Raw genomic sequence first — 24,257 nt, 5'->3', positions numbered from 1 at the left:
AATAGGGAGAGAACTGTGTCGCAACCTGGGTCTTCTCTGTATTTAAAGAAGGCCGCAACGCCACTCCCCAACGGTAATAACGATTCTTCGTCTGCTGTGGCACCTGCCTCTATACTGAAAGGGACTACGACGACACCATCGAGGAGTGTTGCAAGAAGACTAAGTTTCGGACGAGATGATCGAGACAAAGAATCAATAGAAGAAGACTTTGACGACTCAGTGGGAAGTGATTTCGAAGACTTTATCAAACCAAAACCAAGACGGGAGACAAATGTCGACCTCCAGCCTCTTCGACAATCTCGACCTGGATCTGCGTCATCTTCTGCAAGACCCAGCTCTGCTGGTAGACCGACTTCAGCTGGCAGACCTAGCTCAGAAGGTCGACAAAGCTTGACTGCTAGGCCGTCATCATTTGGTATTAATTCAATGTCATCCTCAAGGCCAGTGTCCGCTGGTTCAACTAGACAAAGCCGTCCAGCTTCTGCAGGAAAGGGCCCAATGTCCAGACCGGGATCTGCGAGAAATAGCGCTACCCTACCGGGCGTGACCAGTGACGGAATACGGTATACAGGACTCGGAGACCTTGAAAATGAATTGATATCTTCTGATGAAGAAGGAGGTTTTGAGACTGTATATTCAGCCGCGGCTACACGAGAATTAGTACTACCAGCAACGCGTTTCCATTCGTTGGGTGAGAACAAGACTCTCCCTGCTCTCAGCGCTAATGGCCGTCCACCTTCACGAGAGTCGCTATCAAAAGCCGAGAGCCACAATTTCTCACCAGGCAGCTCGCTTCGTAGCTCTCCGATTCCACCACTACCCAAACTACCATCAATCAATAAACAGGAAGTCTCTGAAATCATAAACGAAGATGAATCCTCACGATCCGAGCACTTTAATGAGGATATTGGAACAAGAGCATCGTCCATATCGAAACTGAAAACCGTGGACGATTTAGAAGTTGCGTCAGATATCCACACCGGTATCTCAAACGATGATATGTCTCGTGCTGATTCGATATCTGATATTGAGATACCAGGTGCTCGGCTGTCAGTCTTGAGGACAATCAGTGATCTCCATCTTGATGACGAATCGATCTCCTCGATACATCAACCCACACCGCAACCGTCACCACAGACAAAATCCGAACCCTCGAAACAGCCATTTCAAGAACATACCATCCAACCATCTCAACCAAAAGCTCATTATACGACTGTACAACTACAGCCACGAGATACGTCCGCCGAATATGAATCTGTATCTGTGCAAACGGATGTCCCAATATCATTCCCTGCTCAACCATCATACCCTCATCCACCGATGCCATTCATGCCACCATGGGGCTATTTCGCACCACCTCCAGTATGGCCTGGAACTAGTCAATGTAATTGCAGCAACATGAGTAGCGGAAACTTTGAAAGATCGCAGAAACGTGAAGAGTTGGGATTGTTAGAATCAGAAGCTGCAGGTAAAACCAATGTTTGCATACACTCTCACTAGCTCTTCACTAACCGATCTGTTTCCCTAGTCTTGTCAGTATACCAAAATCCCAGCTTGGCAGTCTTGAATGACATGTTGTCGAGTCACTTGAAGCTGCTGCAGAACTTCATGAACTTGTCTAGCCAGACCTCAAAACCAGTGGTACGGGATCCAGAACCGGAGGCATTTAGTCAGAAACGGTGGCGAAGTTACAAGTACACTACTTTAGAGGACACGTTGGACTACATTGGGAGAAATCGCAAGAAACTAATCACATACGAAGAAGCACTAAAGCAGATACAAATCGAAGACTGTATATGAGTAGTACAATATGAATCGCTTATATAATAACTCGGCTGCAATTTAATGTATATACAGTGAGGAAAAGGAGAGTATGTGGGATGTGTTTACGTTTCTATCTGACTCTAAAAGCTTGCAAGACCTATTTATCGTGCATTCCTCGTTCCCGTTTACCGCTCATATATGATTTCAAAAACGTGAATGATCCTTCCTCCTTTCGATCCAATTCTTTCTGAGATTCAGAATCCAGCAACGAAAACGATTTCGATGATGGTAAGAAGGACTTTATACGTGACGTCTCATCTAATGGAAACTATATAAAGTGGTTTACGGCGTTAGCATCTTGCACTTAGCACAAAACAAAGAAGCTTGAAATTCTACCTGATGTTCAATCTTGTTATTCAAAATGTTGCGGAGAGCAGTCAGCTGCATCTCTCCATCTTTAACTGCTGTGGCTAGTAGCGATTCAGATTTTGGTTTCGATGCAAATCCTGTTTTGATTCCTTTTATTATGGCTTCATCTGACTTGATGCGTCGACGTTCTTGTTTTGGCCATGCTCGGGAGATACGAAGTAGGCCTCGATACAGGGCGACGGAACGAGCTCGAAGCTCTGGTGAGAATGCTGTTGCTCCTGCTGCCATGTCTTATAAGGAACTACCCTATTTTCTTGCTACAGAGTTTTGACGAGAAAAAAATTGAGCTTATTGATTCGATTAACCTCGCTTTCGGCGATCCAGACAGCGCGTTCGCGTTTTCTAAAGGCTGCAAGTGACAATAAGTTACTGTAGAGTTGCTATGACGCGCCGGGCCGAACTAAAGGGCACATTAGAATCACGGCAGCCTCAACGGTTTTGGTCAACCAAGCGCCGATCAACTCAAGATTTTACTGTTCCAACCAATCTATTGTCCGGGCCTAACGGTTAAACTTGTCATTCTACTGGCTCGACTGAGATTTATCCAATGATCTAACAACTGTCTCGTCCAACCGGTTCCACTCATTAGAGCTTCAACCTTGTCATTCAGCAACACTAGACGTTCATCCCTCCATGTAACTTCAGTCTCTGTAATCTCAACCAGCTCTTGAAACACGGCAAGAAGCCTTGGTGGTATCGTTGGAGGTTGGTTGTCCTCGTTAGTGGCAGCAGCTAAGAAATGGCCCCTAGTGCTTGCTATTATCTGTGGTATTCGACCAGCTCGTTTTGCTGTTCGGATGATGATGGGCTTTTCGGGCTGTGGAGTGGGTGACGATGCTCTTGTCGCGTTGTTTGACCAAGGCTCTGCGTTCGAAGCTGCACCGTGAACCTTCCGCCGATTCTTCCGCGCTGAGATATTAGGTTTCGTGGCCTTGCGGTGAGCGTCTTGTTGCTTAATGTGAGTGTCGCTGAGTGGGTGAGTTTGATGTTGATTATGATCGTTGTTATCCTTGACAATCCTTAGAAGACGACAACGTAGAGGAGGAAGATCCTTCCGCAATAAATTCAATGGTTTGCGACTGGCCAGCATGCCCTAATGTCACCAAAGCTTTAGCACTAATTCATTCAAAATGACCCGCATCGCAAATGAGTTGCATCTCAAACCTCTTGACGAAGGTTGTCATAAGAAATAAAGTGTTTTCGTTGTGAGGACATCGACGAAGGAGCCACAAGCATCTTGGCCCCGCTAGTGTTCTGGTTTTACTTCTCGCAGCCGACCTTGACAACAAAAATTAGAATGTCAACGGTCAACAAACAGCTGATCTTAACCGTTCTTGGCCAGTTCTTACAAATGAATAAATATCATTGCGAATAACGCGTCGAATACACGTACTTTGGTGGTCGTTCGTCGTCATCTTCGTATCGCAGAACATGAAAATACAGGAGAGAAGAACGAGTGCGAGATGGACGATAGAGACTCGACGATTATTCCTCCAGCCAGGACAACTGGCAATGGAGGCATCAAGACTACCGTCACTTATGGCCTCAACAGGATTGACTTCACTTTCGACATGTCACAATCAGTGGCATCCAATATCAAGGATTTATGGTCTCATTTCAATCTAGCCCAGAGTGGCCCTCCTTCCAATTTCTGTCTGCGTCTATTCGATACTGAAGAACATATCACTGATGAGGTCTGTTGCAGTCAAAGATCATTGTGATCCAACATTTGGTGTATGTTTCTGACTTACAACCCTCGACACTATAGAATGTACGCAAGAGAATAGACGATGGAATAACTCTCAAATTGACATGGTCGCCTGCCATCACTGCTCGAGATCTGGCTGATGATTTGGATTCAACTTCAGAACAAACCTTGAAAAAGGCTACATTCGCTTTACAAAAGTACATCAAGGTATCCTGACAAACAATCTTCATGTTCCTGTATAGATCTGCCCTGGTATCATGTTTTTACATTCATTTCTTGTTTGACGCTCTAGGAACCTGACTTTGTGGAAGAGTTCTTGGCTCGAAAAGGTGGCCCAAAGTTGCAAAAGATTGTGGAGACAACACAGGGAAACACACTGGCGTACGCTTTGAGCTCACTACAAAATCTCATGGACAATGACTATGGATGGGATACATTCAGTCGCGAATTCATCAGCACGGTATTTTGGGTCGTGTTCTGTTTTCATAGCCAAAAAAGCAGTCTAACACTCATTCCACATAGCTCGTAAATATCATCGTCAAGCAAAACCTCGTCAACATATGCAGACCTGCTACGTCCTGCATCATCAAACTGGTAGTAGCAGACAAGACATCAACTGGATCTGTACGCTGCTATGGATACCCAGTTGTAGAAGAAGCCATATCCGTACAACCCGCCCTACTACATACACTCTGTCAGCGGCTGAACGCCACAGACTACTCCTTACAACTATATTCCATGAGTCTCATCAACTGTCTCTTTCGATACGCATCACCAGATCGAAAACGAAGTGAATTCTTTCGGACTCTGGATATGCTCAACATTCGAGCTATTGTAGTTAGATTGATGAATGCTATGAATGCTAGACCTGGGGAAGAGTTGGCTGCTCAGCTGGTTGAATTCCAGAGGCTCTTTATCCAGGAGATGAATCGTCGTAAACGTACACCTGTTGATCCAAATCAGGGTGTACATGAGAGGATATTAGGAGAGCTGTGGAGAGATTTAGGTGCTCCTGCTTACAATGATGGATCGAAGTGGAAGCTTCTGGGTTTCAATGTGAGTCTCATATCGATGTATCGCGACAAGGCGTTTCTCACCTTTTATCTCTGATGAACTCAGACCGAGAATGTCAAGAAGGAGTTTTCGAGAGTTGGGGTACTTGGATTGGAATTGTTACAGTCTGCTGTGAAGAGAGATCGGGACTATCACGCCAAGGTTGGCTGTCTTTCTTGGATCCTTTCGATATTTTTGTGTCTCATTATTTCACTTCTATATAGTTTATACATGATCAGCTAGCCCGTCCTGTCGAGAGAAGGTGCCCATGGGGTCGGGCTCAGATAGAGAGTATTGAAGTGTTGTGTGACTATTGGGAGATCAGTTCAGGATGTAGGTGTATCAGATGCAGGCTCAACGAAAAACAAGTTTATCGAATCATATTGATGTCTTGTAGATACGACGTCGACCTCATATCAACCACTGTTACTGTCATTTGAGGCTGTTCAAGCCATCACATTCAGATGTTTTGTGCGGCTATGGGCTGAGATGGAGGCTCAAAGTACAGGCGATGATGCCAATCGAGTTGCAGCCGTCGTCAGATCACAGTTATGGTGGTGTCTTGGTAGAATAAAACGAACAGAAAAGGATGCTTTGAATATGTTTGAGAAATCCATGCTCGAGACACCGTATTCGGTCGTTCGAGAGCGTCAAGTACGAGAGTTAGAGAATGCTGATGATCTGAGCAGTAAAGCCATTGTCAGGTGGGTTGAATTTGATGGCGGCGTTTTTTTTTCGTTGTCTCACTCATAACAATTCAACTAGAACACTGAGAGATCGACTATCAGCAGAATCATACCAATTCATAAAACAGCAGCGAATTGGATGTCTAATTGCCGGTGCATGGTTTCCAATATTCAGAGAAAAGGGTCGAGATAAAAAGATGATGAGGTTTTATCGACTGTCGCCGAATAGGCAGTACTTGCACTATGGAGACTTTACAGAAGGGTTTGATCGTAAGCCAAGTATAGAGGAGCTACCAGAACGAGGTATTGCCGACAGGTTTCCAGATTTTTTGCTCTCTGTTAACATATGAATTTCAATTGTAGTCGACATGTCTCTGGCGACAGATATACTGCGAGGAAACGCATCGCCAGTCTTTTCTTCAAAACGAAATGCGTCTGAAGATTTGGAGTTGTGTTTCTCTCTGGTCTCATCCACATCTTCATCTGATGGAGTTGCCAATACATCGCACACAACACAAACACTAGGAGATTTTGGGTGTGGTACGCCCGATCGATGCTCTGAATGGGCAGATGGCTTTGCCATGTTGCTGGATAAGAATATCATGACTCAACCTACCTCGGAGCTGATTCGAGAGTTGGTTGAAATAGCAGTTCAGGTTGCTCTGCTTGATTTGACTGGTGAAGGGTGTTTGCCGAATGCTTCCACGGTGTCTCAAATAGAAGTTCCTGAGTTACCAAGGAATATGGAGTTTTGGTATGCCATTGTTGTGCTCGTGGCATTAAAACTATTAGCTAATTTTTTTGGCCCCTAGGTTTGATGGAAGGACACCGTCATACGTTGCAGCTAGAGCAACATCAGGAGTGTTTCGCAGCTCCGTGCCGCGAGTACCATCTATCTCTCCTCTCGATACCAGTCTATCACAACTTATGGAGAAGACCTTTGAGAAACAAATCATGTCCAGTGGGCCCGACAGTGCTGGGTATCTCGACTTTGTAGATTCATACCAAGAGCGCCAATAGTTATTTATAGTTTCGGTAGTTGCAAGGATGAGATTGTATATTATTTGTATAGTTTACATATGGGATGAAATGAGCAGGTCAGAGAGTAGCTACACTTCCGTGTCTTGTAGTAGCATATTTGGTATGGAGTCCTTGATGGGGTATATGTGACCACATCCATCACATTGCATTTGACCTTGAACCACTCGAATCTAGAGATCAGCGTAAGGAAATCGAAGGTTTATGCCATGACCAAAAATTGCACTGACTGAGCATACCTCCATCAGGACATGATGTAAAGCTTGCAAAAATTCATCGTCCATGTCACCTTCTTCCGGTAACGTCTCTGGCAGAGTGTCCATACCCAACTAAAAACCCAACAAAAAAAAGTTCAATTAGATCTGCCTGCGAATAGGACAGCGAAGAACCTCCAAGGCATTACTCCCAAACATAATCTCATACAAACTTACAGAATAAGAAGTCTTGATCAACGCATTCCAATCCAATCTCGGGATCATCCTCTTACAAAAATCTGGATTGAAGTCAGTCTTTGTTTCTGAAAGCTCTGCGTCTTGTATAGGTAGTGGATATGGTTTGCTGCAGTTTTTGGCTGGACATGATAGGACGTTGTGCGTTAATAGTCTCATTTTGCTGTGCGTTGGTGTTTGGTGAAATGGATGTTGCAAAGTGGTCGATATATCAGTAACTATATCAGTAGTCCTTTTTCATGACTGTTTGGGAAAACATACGTTTTCCGAGAGAAGCAAATCCTTTTCTGACCGCTTATGTTAGCTATAATAATGGATAATGCTTAGAACTTCGCATCCGAAAGTCTTTTCGAAACACTAATAAAAGGGTAAACGAGGCTGCTGGATTCCAGACGAGTCAATTCAACTATAGAAAATCTTCTTGTACTATTCTACCGCACACACATTAAAGACTTCGATTTATATCAATATAACGAGCTTTCGCTGCCATTGACCATTGTAATCCGTAGGATCACCAATTGTCAGTTGATGTACGTGGGAGGACCTGAGTACCCGATAGACATTGCTGCTGGATACTGGCGTGATTAGACTGGCAGCACGGTCATACGTTACGTGAGTGGATACTGATTCCTCATCAGCAAGCTTCACATATACGGCCCCTTCCTGCTCCCGATGACATACATAATATGGTCCAATTTTACGGCTTTTGCAAACGAAGGATCTAACAGTCACTTGATCCTCATCCCATGTCCTCCCGTCGACATCCCAAGCTATCTTAAATTGTAACAATGCAATTATATCGTCTAGCTCCGTAGACTCAATACATTTCTCGGTAGTTGTCGTTGCAAAATTACTTAAGACCGATGCCCATTGCACGAAATGCTTTGACACCCACTCGCTACGGCTATGAATGGTAAAAACTACGTAGTCCCAAACGGCGTGTACCGCACAGCAAGCACCAGTTCCAGACACAAGCGTCGTCCCGACTCTCTCATTGTATGATAAGCGAAGGATCGATTTGTCGTCGTCGATAACTGCGTTGAGGTTGATGGGCCATGGGATTAGACAGGTTTCAAACAGTAGTGGCGCAATTTCTTTCCCTATAAAAGAGCATTCAAACTCAAAGAACGCTTCTGGACCAATGCAGCATTTCACTTACCATTAGCTATTTCAACCTTCCATGAAGGCTTAGATCCCGTCCTTCCTATGAAAGGCAATCCGATTTCAAGCAACTTCTGTTGTAGCTCACCAGTTTTACTCTGAATGAGTACATTATATTCAGGTTGAATTCCTAAAGACATTAAGGTCGAGACGGAATATATATAATCCACATCTACCAAACATTCTCTCTGATGGCCTCCTAGCATATCAATCATTTTGCATATAACATCATGGTCCAACCCCGGTCCAAGTCGTTCGATGGCAGGCGTCACACCTGGTATGTGAGTATTCATGTGATAGCCATTATAACCGCCTCTGCTAAAATTCACACCTAAATTTGCTGAGATGAAGTTCACGGCATCTCTGATAGATCTTGTGCTGTATGACCGATCTTCGTCGAAGGTTGAAAGGGCAACATCTCGAGCAAGAGTATATTCTTGAGCAGTCCACATCCGTCCATGATAATTCGTATCAGTCTGTCTCAGCCAAGGATAGTATAACACGATGTCCTTCAAATCCCTAGATTTGCTGTAATGTAGCCAACCATTCGTGGCATTTTGAACCACAAGATCCATAATTTCGTTGAGATATGCCAGATATATAATAAGGAAATCATCCATGGCCAGCAGAAGGTGTACCAATTTGGCATTATGGTAAATCTTATCCATGTACGCTATTTGAGCTAGTTTGTCGTTGCTATCTAATTGATCTATTGAAATAATGTCCATCCACATTTTCTCATATGGAAGCCGTTCGACGGCATCACGTTTACTATCACTGGACAAGGGCAATTCTCCATAAACACTCTTGATTGGTTTGACTGAGCCCCAGACATGGGATACTGCTACATAGTCCCCATATGGTAAGCCATGAATCATATTGCTGGCATTTTCGATCTTTTCTGAAACTAGCTGGATTTGTACCAAGTCAAAAACTGTCTTGATCACATCGATATCCGACTTTCGTCGATTGACTTTTTCCATAACATAGACGCATGTATTTTGCAGAAGCTGCAACCGATCTCGTAGCAACATAAGAGGTTTTGGATGACGAGTCATTTCATAGTGACGCTGTCGATGCATTGATAAGCGTTGTTCGTTGGTGGCATTTTCTACGAAAGATAGTAGAGTTGGTGGATCCCGAAAAACAAGAATGTCTGCTGTGGCGCCTTGAGTTTCAACTGCAAAGAGAGTTTCGCCATCCTCATTTGGTAAACTTTCTAATGGTCTGTCAGGGGAGAAAGTTAGGCTTGATTTAAGAATGGCGAAGGAACCGAAGACTTACAATCCCTCCAAGGACTCGAAGGGGGCGAGCAAGGTTGCACTTTTCACCGATTCTTCGTTGCTGGAGACGCAACCCATTTTGTCTGAGCTTTCACAACCAGTTGAGAAAGGCTTGGTAAAATATTTGGTCCTCAAAACGTGTGTTTATGCAGTTTCGTTACCCGGGCCATGACGCACTGATGATTATTATACTCACTCCTGCTGTTCTTAATTTAATACTTAATTAGCTCTCTCCAAATTTGCTCCTGTACAACTTTGTGCGCTTATCGCGTATTTTGGGACATTTTGCTTCCTTGCTTTTGGAACAGATGTATCAGTTTGGTGCAAATGACAATGCTGGAACAGTTGACAATGTTGGAACAGATGTTTCAGGTTGGAACAGATGTTTCAGGTTGGAACAGATGTAACAGGATACGTCTCTATTTTGTCTTTTGCCGTTTGATTCTGCTTTCATTTAACGAACAGCAACGCCAGCTACAGCTACAGCTACAACAGCCGACAGAAATACCACCAAGTACAACAGATACAACATTTATCACAGTTATCACCAAGTTCACCAAGTTTCACCAAGTATCACATTTATCACAATAAACAACATTTATTAGATTTGTCACCAAGTATCACATGTATCAGAATAAACAACAATTATCACAATGAACAACGAATAGCAAAGGATACGCTCGCTGGTGACACCATCAAAGGCTCGGCATGGAGTTACCCGCATCATATTATGTACGATGTGAACTCGCCCGTTGGAAGCAGGAGCCCAAGACCCTCTTCTCTCTCTCTCTACTTCCTCACAAGATGGCAACTATTGTTTTTGAACGAGTTTTGGACTACTAACATCATCGTAGGCAATTTGGCTAAAGACGTGTTGGCAAACAAAGTTGATACAAGTAACAATTTGATGAGATAAGCTTTGACGACGCGAGATGACCGCTCAAAGGATGTAAACTATAGCAATGATGCATGCGGCGTGCCGAAACGAGAGCGATCGCAATGTTGCGTGTTGTAAAAAACATCAATTTCCAAACCTTATAACACGGTCACAAAAAAGCAGCTCTTGCTCAACAATCGAGTGTGTATGTAACACTTTTTAGATTCTGAATAGAGTGCTTCATTATTCTAGCTGTAGATTTAATCTTTGAGTGTATATGTAACACTTTTCGCACACTACATCGAGTGCTTGATTATTCTTGCAGTAGCCTCGATTTCAATTCGAGTCCCTCCCAAGAGCTTGGCGACAGCGACACATGTACGTGCTGGGAAGAGCTTTTCGGGGAAGAATTTCATGTATGCAGCGTTGATTTCTTGAAAGTCATCGAGATTCTAGACGAGTGTATTGGTGAAGTTGAGTGAGCAATACTCTTGGCTTTATAGACGGATTTTTTGCTCACAGTGATGTAGAGGTTAACACGAGTCAAATCGCTCACAGTCAAGCCCAATTCTGTTAGCATGAAGACTAGCGAGACGAGAAATGGATCAGATCAAAGACATGATAGAAGACAATGTGAAGCAAGTAGTTACCGATTTGCTTCATGCATTGAGTGGTTTCGAAATCAGCAGTCCCTGGAGTGACTTTGCCCTCTGAAAAGTAGAAACAAGATACAGTCTTAGCTTCATTCAGGTTGGGAGAACGTGTTTTCAAACTCAGCAATTTGCTGAGCTGGCAGTACCTGGTGCAGATAAAACTCCAGATAGGTGGGCGTAGTCGCCGTCTAGGACTGCCTATGTAATTCATGTCGTTTGTTTAGATGTAGGTTCGTTCGTGCGTGTGTTGAAATTCAATTGACAGTTTGTAAATGTGCTTCCAGATGTTGCGAGGGACATGGTTTGAGAGGATACGAAACGACGGAATTATCTCGTCGTCAGATTTGAATGCAATACTGGTGCACAATTTTGCATCAGACACATCTGCAGCTTGCATCAACGTCGTTGCTTGGTGATTTCAAACCACAACACCTATCCAAACTTACTTGAGAGAAGGGGAATCCAGATACTGGGCCAAAATTACGATGCACGAGTCCAGTCTTTGAAACCATGGCTATTTAGCTTTGAGTTTTGGATGTGAATATAGTAAGCTTTCGGAACGTCGTGCAAGATGTTGAACGTGTTCAAGCAAGAGGGAATGAGAGAGGACACCAATGTCGCGTCGTATTATCAATTTTCCTATATACCTATATATCTTAATATGTGTCATCCGTTCCAGATTCAAAAACGCGTAGAATAAGGCTGCTAAAGAGGTAGTTTCAACGACGAATGTAATATTTATAATTTGTGACCCTTTGGAATCCTAGCTGTGAGGTCAATCTCGATCTTTCCGCCTAGTGAGAAGCGAGTTTAGATGTACGTGGGGGCGTTCAGCATTCGTTACAAAACAAAGCATTCATATGTGACGTGAATACCTTCAATGTGCTTTCACACCAACAATAGTTGAGCTTGGAGCCTTTCCTTCTTCAAAGCACTTCTCAGTACGTAATACGAGATATAAAGCTTCAGCTGGATTCTTTAGCTGCAACGATCAAAACATGGGGCAGTACTTTGTCAAACGGTATGAAATCCTTCACACATGTAACAAACAAGTTTAGCTTGACCACATCGGCGAAACTTAATCCAAGCTCCTTCAGATCAGCACCTGGAAGAGTATGGAATCATTAGAGTTTGCCTGTGTAGTTGGAGAGTGAACGACTTCTAGGAGTCGTTACCAAACATATCCATAGCAGTAGTCGTCTCATGCTGAATCGTCCCTTGCGAGAATTTGCCATCCTTCATGGCAAGCTGACCACACATAAAGACATAGTCCCTATCAATTGTGGCCTACAGATACATGAAACCAAACTTGTTTAATGTTGCGAAATTCGACTGTGCGGTCGCTCATGACAGTCAAAGTGACGACTACTGCAGTCATTTAAATGCACAAGGAAAGTGGTCTGGATCGTCAAAATACCCTACTTGCTTACGTGAGAGAATGCAAATGGGTTCTTGGAAAAGTTCTTGAATTTCAGCTCGTCCTGCATGCTCTGTAGATAATTTATATATATTGCAGTAAGTTTATGTATAGACCTTTAAAAAGATTTGGTTTACATGTCCTATGTGGATAAAAGGGTGTAAGCGTTGGACGAATGAAACTACAATTCAATAGAGCTCCAGCCACTAACCTCGGTAGACCACTTGTATGCTGCATCAACTGTGGCACCTTTTGAGTTCTTACTGAGGAAGAGCTTGTTTTCAAATCCAGTACCTCGATCAACACCATCCCAACGATATCCAGGCGGTATACCGAATCGATTAGGAGCCCAAGGACCTTTATATTTAGGATATTCCTTCTTTCCAGCTACAGGTTTCTTGACCAGACCAGCCATAGGATCACCCCATCGGTCACGCTGTTTCAATGTTTCGTTATAACCCACATCATCTTTATACACTGCTAGCGGAGCATGGCGTTCAATTTCCAATCTCTTTGATTCTTCTTCTTTTTCCCGAGTTTGAGCCAATCCACGACCCCATTCCATTTGCTTTTCTTCCTCGAGTTCACGTTTTCGTCGTTGAGCTAGCAGTTCAGCCCGTTCAGCGACTACATCTACTTTTCGACCCGTCTTGTCACGATATATAGTTTCAGCGTCACGGCCTCCACGATTGCCCAATTGAGCTAGTTGGGCATCTTGTTCTCGTTTGGCCTTGTCGAGATCAGCTTTTACCATTGCCGAGGTTTGTAGGCCAGCCGATGTACCATCAGACATTTTTGCTTTATTATGCGATGATGTAGGTGGTGGAGTAGATGAGTCTCTTCTCCTCCTCCCTCTATTCGAGTCTGGTGATGAAGCAGTACGATGGTTGCTACGGATATCCTCTTGTTCATCATCCGACGAGTGACGCCTCCTACGTTTACGTGGTCTATCATCCTCTGCGTCATCTTCTTCATATCTACCAGACTGTCGAGCGTCTAGAGCAGCTTGAGCTTCCTCCTCGTCATCATTATCGTCATTGCCTTGAATCCTCTTCCAATTAGATGATTTGAATGGCGAATCTTGTATTGGAGCATCGTCTACTATTATCGGAGCCGTTTCGTCAACGTCTTCATCAGCTCCAGATGGCTTCCGAGTCTTCCAGTCATCGACCTCCTCGTCGACAACACGGGTTGTTGCGTTTGCGACCTTTTTGGGTTTTTTCTTCTTATTTTGAGTAGGTGCGTCGCCCGACAGATAGTTCTTGGCCAGATATGCCTGCATCCTAAGCTCGATCCTACGTGTAAAGCCTTGACTCTTTGGTGTTCTATGATTGATTCTCAATTTCAGAAATCACGAAAATCCAAGCTTTCACAACATGATTGCAGAGATCTTTCTGATAGTTGCTCTGGCGATCGCGTACCGCACGAACCCGGATCAAGCCTCCTTCAGGATGTTCTTGTCAAAACAGGAGCAGAAAGCACCTTCAACCGTGACTGGTGTTTTTAAGACTGGTATTTCCCTGCTTACAACGGGAAGACCTGCTCTTCCTGAATTTAAAGTAAGCAAATTGAATGGATTTTGTCGCTCCTTGCCGCCTCCAAGGTGTTTTTACACGTCAAAGCACACCGACATTAAAAGTTGAGAGAAGGCACTCACTCATCTTTCAACACACCTACCGACTGTGAAAACTCGGAACGCCCCCATCTTTCAATTTTGCAAACTACTACATGATCGCTTACGTGCTCGTCGCAATTGTACTATTCACCACTCATCGACTTTGTATTCACCACACCGACTTTGTCGATTTACAACATAGGTCACGAATTATGTCTTCTTCTCGATCGTAACTGTAGAAGATGGAAGATCATTTCTCGGAATCTTCGACCAGTGGTTTGCTTGGCAAGAGCCTGTTCAGCAGAACAGCAACAGCAGCAATGGGAAGGAAGAGCAGGCAGAAGCTCTCAAGGAACGAGCTATGAAACTCAAGACTCAAAAGTCTTATGGATCTGCGGCTCAAACATACAGGCAGGCTGCACAGTTATATGAGGGCGGAGGAAGCTTGGGTGAATATGAGGCTGCTGTTTGCTATGAGGAGGCGTACAAGTGTTTTAAAGTTGCTAAATCTTCGGGTAATCTCAGTTATTCATAGCATTGAATCTCTCGGTTTTTTCTTACACATTCTTCCCATGTAGAGCTCGCGTTGGACTGTTTGGAGGCAGCAGCAAGTAGATTCTCAAATAGGGACAGCACAAGGTCTAGAGCTGCACGATTATACGAGTCAGCTGCTAGTAACCTCAAAGCCCAAAGACAAGGAGAGAAAGCAGCTCAATATTTTGGAAGAGCATCGTCACTTTACGAACCTGGAGAAACGTAAATTGAGATGGTTGTTACAAGAAGCTCCTCGACTATGAAGCCTAACTCTCAGTTTCCTTGTAGTCAATCTCTGCTTGCGAAAGCTCAAGAGGCTGAGACTCTAGCAGAATTCAGCAAATTCAGCTCGGCCATCGTCAAATATAGAGAGCTGATACAGGAATCAAGATCTGTCGAGAGTCTCAAGTTCTCAATGCCAATGCATATATTCTCTGCCATTCTCTGTGCTTTGCAATTGGACGATTGGTCGATGGTGGCCAAGCTCGTTGGCGACGGCAAGGCCTCGTCCAGTATGTTTGAACCCTCAACTGAATGTCGATTTGTAGAGGTAAGACATCTGTGGTGGTAAAGGATCCAATGAAACTTGTTGAATATTGTTTTTTTTTTGCTCTAGAGCCTGATACAATGTCACGACGACGGTGATGCCGGAGAGTTTGTTAGAGAATGCTCAAACTTTGAGCGTACACATTCATTGATACCGTGGAAGAGTCGTTGTCTTGCCACGATCAAAGACAATATGAGCAGAGCTGCAAGCTCGATTCGATAACCTTTGTCTGGAACTCACGTTGTATGAAATCCGTGGAATTCCAGTCAGTAGAGCTTTTTTTGTATATTTTGCACAGAAACATATATCCTTCATATGCTATTGCTATTATTCATATCTCCATCCTTTCCTAGCGACGTCGTTAGAAAAGATATCGTCGTCAGACCCCTCTTCAAGCTTGAAAACGATGTCTGTCAAAATATGACACCTAAAACTCAATCACAATTCCGCTGCCACTCGTGAAGGTTGACGCGTCACTACGCGTTTCGAGACGTCTATTTTCATGCTGTCCTTTTTTCCTGTAGAACTAAAGCCACTATCGCTGTCAACAATACTAAGGAGGATGAAGGAGACTCAGTTAGTTCCGAAGTAATTGTGAAAAGGTTGAGAACTGTAATCACTGACCAGCTTTTGAATGAGGGTATCAAGTATGGAGGAAAGGTTTACATTATTGACTCCATGAAAAGCACTCCTTACAAGGATCAAAAGAGCTGCCAGAGCATGTAAAGAATGATTTCAAGTGGGATGAAATGTGCAAGAGAAACGGCAAAGCTCTTTACAAGGCCCGCCCAAAACCCAAAACTTCAAGTAAAAAGGAGATCTGAATAAAAACTTATAGCGTATATATGGAAAAATATAGAACATAAGGTATCTCCTGAGCTTCAAACTTCCTTGTTTGTTATTTCTTTGGCGGCTTCATCATTTCACTTTGCAGCGACCTTGCTTCATCCTCATAATCGAGCAGGGGGACCGAAAGCAGCACTCGAAGATGATTCTCCCATTGCGATAATGTCATCTAAAAGACAAACGTATCATTTGTGAATAAATGCTCGACAGATATGCACGCGACGCTTACCTTCTCGTCTCTCAACGGCATTTCTCATTCTCAAAAGCCTGGGTTCAACACCAGTTTCAACCATAGAGGCGTATCGTCTAGCAGCTATTACATCGGCTTCATTATTCGTGGCAGTAGCGTGTTCAATCATCAAGGCACAACTCAATGTCCTTCCCATACTCATCAACAATTCACGTGCAGAAGCATCTACGTCCTCGGGATTCAAAGTGGAATTGATTTGAGCGATATGAGCCTGTATATCCGACAAGTAGTTTTTGACTGTTACTGCACAGGATGCTAGTTGTGGGTGCGGTGATTTCAAACACGATAGTACTGCTGCTGAGTACGTAGGGAGTGTATTGGCATCTTTTAATGCCCTCAATACGTCCATTCCGAGAACGTTGGTTGTCCCCTCCCAAATCGACGAGACAATCGAGTCTCGCAATAAACGAGGTAGAAGCGTCTCTTCAGAATATCCATTTCCACTGTATTAAAATTAAATAACATGAGCACACACCTCAATCTCATTTTTCATCCAGACATACCCTAGACATTCGCAAGCCTCAGTCAAGGCAGCACTCGCCAACTTGGCGACAAATCCTTTGGCTATTGGCGTCAGTAACCTCAATAAAACAGCATCATCTTGCCAACCGACTACTCTCTGCGCTATTGGCTGTCTAGAAGCGTGTTCTACTTTACCAAGGATACGTATAGCATAAAAGGTGAAGTGTGTCATAATGCGATACGACAAGGCAATTTGAGCCAAAGTTCGAGAGTGTAATGACAATTTAGTCAGGGGCGTTGCTCCGATATTCCGTTTACGAGCAAAGTCACGGCAAATCGCTAAGGCCCTTGATACAGCAGCTGCTGGCCTGACAGCGTTATGCAATCGAGTAATATTTAAGATCGTCGAAATGGTTGCTACACCTCGACCTGGGGCTCCCACTCGTTTTGCGACCATATTATCGAGTAATATTTCAGCAGATGGGACTGCCTTAGTCCCGAGTTTATGTTTTAGACGGTGAAACCTATGGAAGAGCAATTGAGCAACGAAAAATAAATTTCTGTCGCAAATGCTATAATTCGTACCTCACGCCGTTGGATTTGCCATTTGTTTTGGTTTCTGCATAGTATAACGAGAGTCCTTTACTACCAGGTCCACCAGATGAATCAGTGGGACGAGCTAATAACATGGCCATATCTCCGTCACAGCCGCTACAAAACCATTTGAAGCCATTGAGAGCCCAAACATTATTGGCTGCATCAATAGGAGTTGCAACTGTTTCAGTGTTGCTAATGTCAGATCCTCCACTCTTCTCTGTCATCCATTGACCCGACGTCCAAAATTGTTTTGGGTCTCGGCTAGTCAAATGCTGAAAGGCATTCTGCTTGAGCTCGTCGTCATCACAGAGTTCAATTAATCGAGCGGCGCCGTCAGTCATCCCCAAAGGGCAGACAAACATTACTGAAGACGGCGAATAAAGCCTAATGTTTAAATGATTCAGAACCAATGCTCCAGAAACCTTCAAAACGTCAGTCCTTACCAGTATTTAGCGAAATGGTACACTCTGTCGTATTCACCATATTTTCCCTCATAAGCAATAGAGTTGATACCTTCCGTGCAAGCTAGATCCTTAAGCTTTCGCCAACCTTCACTGGTGCGCAAAATGTCCACTCTCTTTCCCCAGTGGTCATAAGACTGTATAGCGGGAAGGTGCTGTTCAGCATTCCTAACAAAGTACGCAAAGTCACTTTTCGCTCGATAAGCAGGAGCAAAAAGACCAGCAGCAAATATGACATCAGATCGTTGCTCACATTCCATATTCCAATACTTCATCACTCACAACGACATCACCAAATCTCTGAAGATCCGGTTGGACTTTCTCGAAAATGTCGTGGGGCAAGTAGCGCTTCACAATTGATTGCAGCAGCTACCAAGACGTGTGTTGTTGGCAATTGTGCGTAAAAAAGTGATGTTTTAAACTACCTTATCCTCCAACCATGCATTCTTCAGCTCTGGAGCTTCTTGAACGAATCCAAACGTGTCACCCATGTTATAAAAAACAAGTGTTTGTCGATTTGAAGCCGGTCAATTCAAACTTAGCCTCTCACAATTCAGCAACACAGCCTCTAGACCACTTCTAGAATGGATTTGCCACTGACGTAAGTTTGGAAGCAGAACCACTTTTTTATGGAAGAAAGAGACACTCACGAAGAGGGTGTGAAAAAACGCGTCTGGTCGCGTTTTGGACGGGAAATTAATTGAGCGCCAAGGTGCATATAGGCGAAACACGTGGAAACCGCACAATTTGGACAAAACCTTAATTTCGTCCTTCGATCGACATTTACAGGTTAATGCGACCTATGATACAAATATAGTATGCAATCTCTCAAAGTCTTGATGTGTTGTCAAAGTAATCCGTTGTTGTAACGAATCGTGCGCAAAACCACTTTGAATTGGAATAGATATACGACCCAACAAGTGTGCTCGTGTAGAAGTTAACATACTATTCGATTCAGCAGAAGCGTACTTGTCCTAAGAAAACGGAATCGGTAAGTTCTTACAAGACAATTCGAAATTCATCTCAAGACAATCATGGTTTCAAACTTACTGAAGCCATTCCATGCACTTCAGCAATCTTCCGTACACGTTCTCGTAACTCCTTCCCTCGTTTCGAAATATATTCCAACTTGGCTACTCGTTCATAATATTGTAGAGCTGGATCACCAAGCAATGGTGACCACTTCTTCTTGTTCGTATCATCAACCTTGATTTGGGACACATCTACTAGTCGTGGCTCACATCCTAAATCAGCTGCATCTCTAGCCAGCACTCTGCTTTCTAGAGCTACAGCCTTCAATTGACGATCTGCTTCCGGCGAAGTAGTTCTGCTACTACTACTGTGCAGACGTTGCTGACGCATGACAGGATCAGTGGGTGCAAATAGAGATGCAGTAGCATATGACGAGGCATTAGTTTTGAGCCTAGTGTTTTCAGCCCGTAGATATCGTAGTGCCGATTGTAATGATTGAATCTAGAATTTCATGGTCATGGTGAGCACTAACCAAAAGGACACCTTTAAAGCGATCCGAATATCTACCTGAGAGTTGACACCCACATCCAGATCATCACCTCCAAGCGAGTGCAAATCATGTCTGCTCAATGGACTACCACGAGCAAGACGATTACTACTGCCAGCACCAGCGACTGGAGAAAGGGATCTCCCTTGACCGGTATTCATGTAGGAGTGACCTTGAGATCGAGTGTGCCTTTTCAGATGCGTATTCTCTTCTTCCAGCTCCTTCATATCCGCCAGCACATTATCAAGAGCTTCTTCGTTGACTTTTTGTCGTTCTCGAGTACGAGACAGCTCTTCTTCCAATTCAGATATGCTGTCAGTCTGATACATTGAAAATGTGTTATTCAATGACTTGGAACCAAAAAAAAAAAGCCGATCGAATCGCGAGAGAATGAGTTTACCTGTTTCTGAAGAATCTCAATTCTCTTCTCAAGAATCTCCACCTTTACAGCCGATTCCGCTAGATTCTGTTCTTTCATCTTGATTTGTAGTGCCAATGAGACTATCTCATCATTCAAGCCATCAATCTGTCCTTCGAGTTGCGAGCTCGAAGCCATGTCCGTTTTTCCTTTTTCAGCGCGTACATGCCACGGTGCTCTAGTTGATGGCACTGGAGTTGAAAAGAAGCATTAGAAAACACAGAACAGGAAGAAGTGTATGTTTGTGTTTATAGCATACCTAATTCACCAGACACCGACAACGAATCCAATTCCATCACTTTGATACTAATCAACTCCAAACGCTTGTATATAGTAGATCCAGCTGCTCGTTCAACAGTACCAAGACAGGATTCTACACAAGCAGCCGCAACCGAATTCAAAGCATTCAAAGTGATTGGTTGATGTTGCTCTACGTAGTCTGCAACATATCTACTTGTCGATTTCACTACTTGAGCTAAACATTCAACTGCTTGAGTTAATGAATCGGAGAGCTTTCGTATTTCAATTGCAAAGTCTGAAGATACAGCTTTCGAGTCATCTTTGAGCGACAGTAGATGCTTGATGAGTTTTCTGTGAACCAAAGGTACATGAGTATTGCTACAGGCTTCTAATGATACATCTGATTCACTTCACCTCGAAACGACACGAATCGACTGACTATGTGGTTTGAGATCATACCAAGGTTGAACAAACTCTTGTCCAAATTGCGTCAATGATTGACGTAGTTCTGAATCTAGAGCGACAAAAAAATAAGTTTGATGGGTCTGGAGCAATGCCGAGAGAGCGTACCATCAATCAGATCGGATGGAACGAAGACATGCTCAAGTCCAGATATCTCTACATCCATTCGTTGTGCATTGACTTCTAATGCTTCAACAAATGCGAGAGCAAGTTGATGAATACAAACAGGCATATTCCCTTCATCAGTAGCCTCCTTCTCTGCCAAGTGTTCCAAATACGTCACTGATCTACGAAATAAGTAAATATATGCCAGGCAAAAACCCTCTGTGCAAAAAAGAAACAAAGCGGAAATTGCTGTATTACCATACCTTTGCAATTCAGTCAAGACCTCTGGACGTTCCACGTCTCGATTCTTCAACGAATCAACAACAGCGTTCAATCGTCTTTCAACACCCACTAAATCATCATGAGCTCGACCAATACGTATAAACGACTCATCTGAGCATGACTGCATATATACCACAAATCGATTCGCGAGATTATACAGCAAACTAGCCTTTTGTTTAGCTTCAGCAGCAAACACCCGTGTCGACACTGCCAGGTGTTGACCATGAATTACGGAATCATTTTCAGGGATAACGTATTCTAATATATGTTCAACAAACAAGTTGGCCTTGAACGCAACCCGTCGAAACATTAATAACGTATTCACAGGTTGGGCTTCATTCCGATTGAAGACATCAGGCAAGTATACCAATACCAAATCCAAGTGATCTAGAGCTTGCTGAGCTTCTAATTTACGTAATTCTAGTTCTATGGATTTGACTTGTGCCTTGACGGCCGATGATTGTAATTGCAGATTGAGAGATATCATAGCTTGTGTTTGACTACTGAGAGCTCCGACTGATCCATCATCTTTGGAAGTGCGTTTCAATTGCTCTATATCCTTTTCCTGACTAGATACCAATTCACGGAATTGTGACATGGTCCGTTCGTAGTCAGCCATTGATTCGTCTTGTAATTCTAGTTTACGACGAACGTCTCGAAGTAAAGCTTCCTTCGAATCTACACGATTCGCAAAGATTCAGATCAACATAGGCGTCTTATTTCATCAAAGACTTACCGATGTCAGTTTGCAGCTGCTTTTCAGTTTCGAGATGGTTTTCCTCAATCTCATCATTAAGTTCCTTCAGTGCTTCCAAATCTTCGACAGCAGCGGCAAGTTCTTCCACCCTCTACAAGATGAGCTGTTAGTGATTTGAACGAAAAAAGGTCGTAGGAAGATATATACCTCGCTGAGTTGTAGATTCTTATCCGTCAATTGATCTACCAGATCTGCTGAGCCCAATGCATCATCAAGTTGCATCTTCAAATCCTCAACTTGCGTTTGAGCCATCTCAAGCTCTTGACGAGCGGTGCTGTACCTGTCTACATGAATTCAAGTCAATAATGGCTACTTTTTGGTTTTGGTTCAAGCAGGTCAAAGTTACCCTTGTAATCGGACAACTGGATAATTTCATGTTCAAGGTGTTGAATCTTGACACGAGCTTCAAATTCTTGTGTTGTGGCCACATCTCGAAGCCTAGTAGTAACGTTTGAGACACCAAAAAGGCAGTAGAGACGGATTGATTATGAAAATACGTTGAAACACCTACTTGACCAAAGCTTCCTTCAGTCGTTCATTCTGTCTCTCCAACTGGACTATTTCTACAGTTGGACGCGATTCGTCTGCACCTTCTGCTGGCTGTGGCTGCTCTCCTGGGTTCATAGAGGCTTGAAAACATAAAGTTGAGCAAGAAACTCAGCAATAAGAACGTAACATAACTCTACCTTCTTCCTTCATAACCTCCAAATCCAACGACAACTCTTCAACCTTCTCCTTGAGCGCCTCAACTTCGCTTTGCAGTGACTCAGTCTTTTCCTCAGCAACTTCTTTATCCAATGTCATCATTTCTAAAGTCTCTGATAGATCAGATACTTGAGATTCAGCTTTTTGTTGTCTCTCAATAGACTCTTTTAGCTGTCTCTTGGACTCTCTGACTTCTTCTTGAACTTGCTCTAGCCGTTCAGACAATCGAGCGCGTATCAATTGAGTAGATTCGAGTTCAGTTTTGAGGCGTTCGTGTTCCTTCATCAAGTCACGGTCTTCAGCGCGTTTTGATTCAAGGATTCGTAACTTGATTTTCAAGTCCTCAAGTTCTCGTAATGGTACCGTCTATCATATGAAGCGAGTTAGCTTGGAATGCATGCGATTGTACATCCACCGTTGCCCGCACCTTGCTTGGAGTGGCAAGATCAAGCAGGCTGGATGTCACTGACTTGGCCTCTTGTGCTGGGAGTATTGTACTCGTTATTGTTGAGATTGGAGTAGATGGAGCAGTATCTATTTTATGCGGTGGTGAAGGAGCAACATCCATAACACGTGGAGCTACTGGTGAGGGAATGACACTGCTTGCCACTACACTTTCGCTTACTCGTTGTGATACCACTGGCTGTCCTATACTGAATGGTTTCGACGCGCTCACTGGCTTCACTAGACTCTCTCTTGAAATAGGTTCTGTAGGCAGCGAGGGTCTAGCAGGTATATCATCATCGCTACCACTCTTTGCAGGCCCTTCATCAATTTCAAACTCATGTGGTGGCAACTCATCTAGTAACGATGCTGTCGACGCAGCTAAGTGAGTGACCATCAAATTGTCTCCATCTGTTCCTAATTCAGCATCTAGATCCAGAGCAGATACGTCACTCGCAACTGTTTTTGGTGATTCTCCAGCACTGCGATGGGGAGATGATATAGCAGACTGGACAGGTGTCGACGATCTCACGGATATAGTACCACTCATTGTTGTGTTCGGAGCTTTTAGTCGAGATGGTGAAGGCACTGCTGCTGACGACGTTTTGGTGGGTGATGATGGTAATCGTGATGTTGGACTGACTGGTACTTTTGATGAAGCTTTTAAAGTGCTGTCTGTTGGGAATAATGATCGTGTTGGAGTCAAGGGTTTGCTTGGAGCGCTTCCCGGTGATGATGGCGCTGCTATAGATGTCACAGATCGTCCTGTGGGAGTCGTTGTTGAAGGAGCCTTTGCAAACTTTGATAGATCTGGAGTGTCTGATCTAGTTGGCGAACTATGCTTTGATGCCTAACACAGTTGAATAGGGTTCAAACGAAGGTTGAATTGCAGAAAGAAGGAGGCCAACGAAAGCTCGTTTCACAGCTTCAAAGTTGATGATCCACCACAACATATCCAAATTACTCACTATAGTAGCTCCTCCCGACGCAGTTGGAGCAACGATCTTGACCTGAGCAGGCCTGACAAAGACACCATGATTTGGCCTTGTTTCAAAGTACCGCTGACCCATCACACTTCCATCATTCTTTCCAGCAGGAGCATCCAGTTCGATACCAACCCAAAAACCGACTGCGAATTTGGTTGTTGCAGCGTATCGAACTATTCCGTTGACGCCTGATCAGCAAATGTCGAGAAATCAGTCTCCAAGATGTCCAAAGTTATTACAATCAAATGCAAATGCAGACGCAAAAAAGGATGATATATTTACCATTAACCTCGACCCTTGTTCCTATAGCAGGCAAATCTACTAGCGAGCTCGCACTTGACTTGTCCATTTCGTCAGGTCGTCCTCAAATCTCTCAAATGGAATTAAATATCACGAGTATGTTTTACTCGATCCAATTTTCACTTGCTTGAATAATATAATAATAAATGAGATTGTTATTTAAGGACCGACACGGCGACACGTCCGTATATTTCAATCGCCTGCGCGTC

At 43.6% G+C, this 24,257-nt stretch overlaps 8 protein-coding genes across 8 annotated transcripts; 2 read left to right on the top strand and 6 right to left on the bottom strand.

Annotated features, from left to right (window-relative positions):
- Positions 1 to 1,921: 1,921 nt before the first annotated feature.
- On the bottom strand, positions 1,922 to 2,421 carry SmJEL517_g02241 (uncharacterized protein; the record flags this gene model as incomplete). The annotated part of the gene is made up of 2 exons (XM_031168169.1): positions 1,922 to 2,092; positions 2,161 to 2,421. 2 exons carry the CDS (start codon positions 2,419 to 2,421, stop codon positions 1,922 to 1,924), a joined length of 432 nt encoding a protein of 143 aa, XP_031025864.1.
- Positions 2,422 to 3,656: 1,235 nt separating this feature from the next.
- Positions 3,657 to 6,660, top strand: SmJEL517_g02240 (uncharacterized protein; the record flags this gene model as incomplete). The annotated part of the gene is made up of 10 exons (XM_031168168.1): positions 3,657 to 3,887; positions 3,962 to 4,108; positions 4,194 to 4,361; positions 4,424 to 4,957; positions 5,021 to 5,116; positions 5,179 to 5,287; positions 5,352 to 5,658; positions 5,720 to 5,943; positions 6,004 to 6,394; positions 6,453 to 6,660. 10 exons carry the CDS (start codon positions 3,657 to 3,659, stop codon positions 6,658 to 6,660), a joined length of 2,415 nt encoding a protein of 804 aa, XP_031025865.1.
- An 89-nt stretch (positions 6,661 to 6,749) lies between these two features.
- SmJEL517_g02239 (uncharacterized protein) lies at positions 6,750 to 7,157 on the bottom strand (the record flags this gene model as incomplete). The annotated part of the gene is made up of 3 exons (XM_031168167.1): positions 6,750 to 6,851; positions 6,918 to 7,007; positions 7,110 to 7,157. The coding sequence occupies 3 exons, from the start codon at positions 7,155 to 7,157 to the stop codon at positions 6,750 to 6,752; spliced, it is 240 nt and encodes a 79-aa protein (XP_031025809.1).
- A 3,587-nt stretch (positions 7,158 to 10,744) lies between these two features.
- Positions 10,745 to 11,613, bottom strand: SmJEL517_g02238 (uncharacterized protein; the record flags this gene model as incomplete). Its single annotated transcript, XM_031168166.1, has 5 exons — positions 10,745 to 10,900; positions 10,969 to 11,033; positions 11,099 to 11,158; positions 11,248 to 11,299; positions 11,548 to 11,613. The coding sequence occupies 5 exons, from the start codon at positions 11,611 to 11,613 to the stop codon at positions 10,745 to 10,747; spliced, it is 399 nt and encodes a 132-aa protein (XP_031025808.1).
- A 226-nt stretch (positions 11,614 to 11,839) lies between these two features.
- On the bottom strand, positions 11,840 to 13,800 carry SmJEL517_g02237 (uncharacterized protein; the record flags this gene model as incomplete). The annotated part of the gene is made up of 6 exons (XM_031168165.1): positions 11,840 to 11,895; positions 11,996 to 12,083; positions 12,139 to 12,206; positions 12,277 to 12,388; positions 12,532 to 12,591; positions 12,730 to 13,800. 6 exons carry the CDS (start codon positions 13,798 to 13,800, stop codon positions 11,840 to 11,842), a joined length of 1,455 nt encoding a protein of 484 aa, XP_031025805.1.
- Positions 13,801 to 13,969: 169 nt separating this feature from the next.
- On the top strand, positions 13,970 to 15,436 carry SmJEL517_g02236 (uncharacterized protein; the record flags this gene model as incomplete). The annotated part of the gene is made up of 5 exons (XM_031168164.1): positions 13,970 to 14,077; positions 14,336 to 14,648; positions 14,712 to 14,889; positions 14,956 to 15,217; positions 15,284 to 15,436. 5 exons carry the CDS (start codon positions 13,970 to 13,972, stop codon positions 15,434 to 15,436), a joined length of 1,014 nt encoding a protein of 337 aa, XP_031025804.1.
- Positions 15,437 to 16,164: 728 nt separating this feature from the next.
- SmJEL517_g02235 (uncharacterized protein) lies at positions 16,165 to 18,105 on the bottom strand (the record flags this gene model as incomplete). Its single annotated transcript, XM_031168163.1, has 5 exons — positions 16,165 to 16,229; positions 16,290 to 16,753; positions 16,814 to 17,296; positions 17,358 to 17,753; positions 17,813 to 18,105. The coding sequence occupies 5 exons, from the start codon at positions 18,103 to 18,105 to the stop codon at positions 16,165 to 16,167; spliced, it is 1,701 nt and encodes a 566-aa protein (XP_031025807.1).
- A 525-nt stretch (positions 18,106 to 18,630) lies between these two features.
- SmJEL517_g02234 (uncharacterized protein) lies at positions 18,631 to 24,097 on the bottom strand (the record flags this gene model as incomplete). Its single annotated transcript, XM_031168162.1, has 16 exons — positions 18,631 to 18,804; positions 18,881 to 19,303; positions 19,370 to 19,669; positions 19,750 to 19,958; positions 20,027 to 20,358; positions 20,422 to 20,521; positions 20,578 to 20,756; positions 20,838 to 21,534; positions 21,593 to 21,704; positions 21,761 to 21,897; positions 21,960 to 22,051; positions 22,125 to 22,242; positions 22,300 to 22,684; positions 22,746 to 23,612; positions 23,686 to 23,936; positions 24,031 to 24,097. 16 exons carry the CDS (start codon positions 24,095 to 24,097, stop codon positions 18,631 to 18,633), a joined length of 4,443 nt encoding a protein of 1,480 aa, XP_031025806.1.
- Between the last annotated feature and the right edge of the window lie 160 nt (positions 24,098 to 24,257).

The sequence above is a fragment of the Synchytrium microbalum genome (assembly GCF_006535985.1).
Source record: "Synchytrium microbalum strain JEL517 chromosome Unknown SmJEL517_scf0009, whole genome shotgun sequence".
Classification (NCBI taxonomy): domain Eukaryota; kingdom Fungi; phylum Chytridiomycota; class Chytridiomycetes; order Synchytriales; family Synchytriaceae; genus Synchytrium; species Synchytrium microbalum.
Note: the sequence above shows the minus strand (reverse complement) of the source record. Positions and strands in the feature narration are given on the sequence as shown.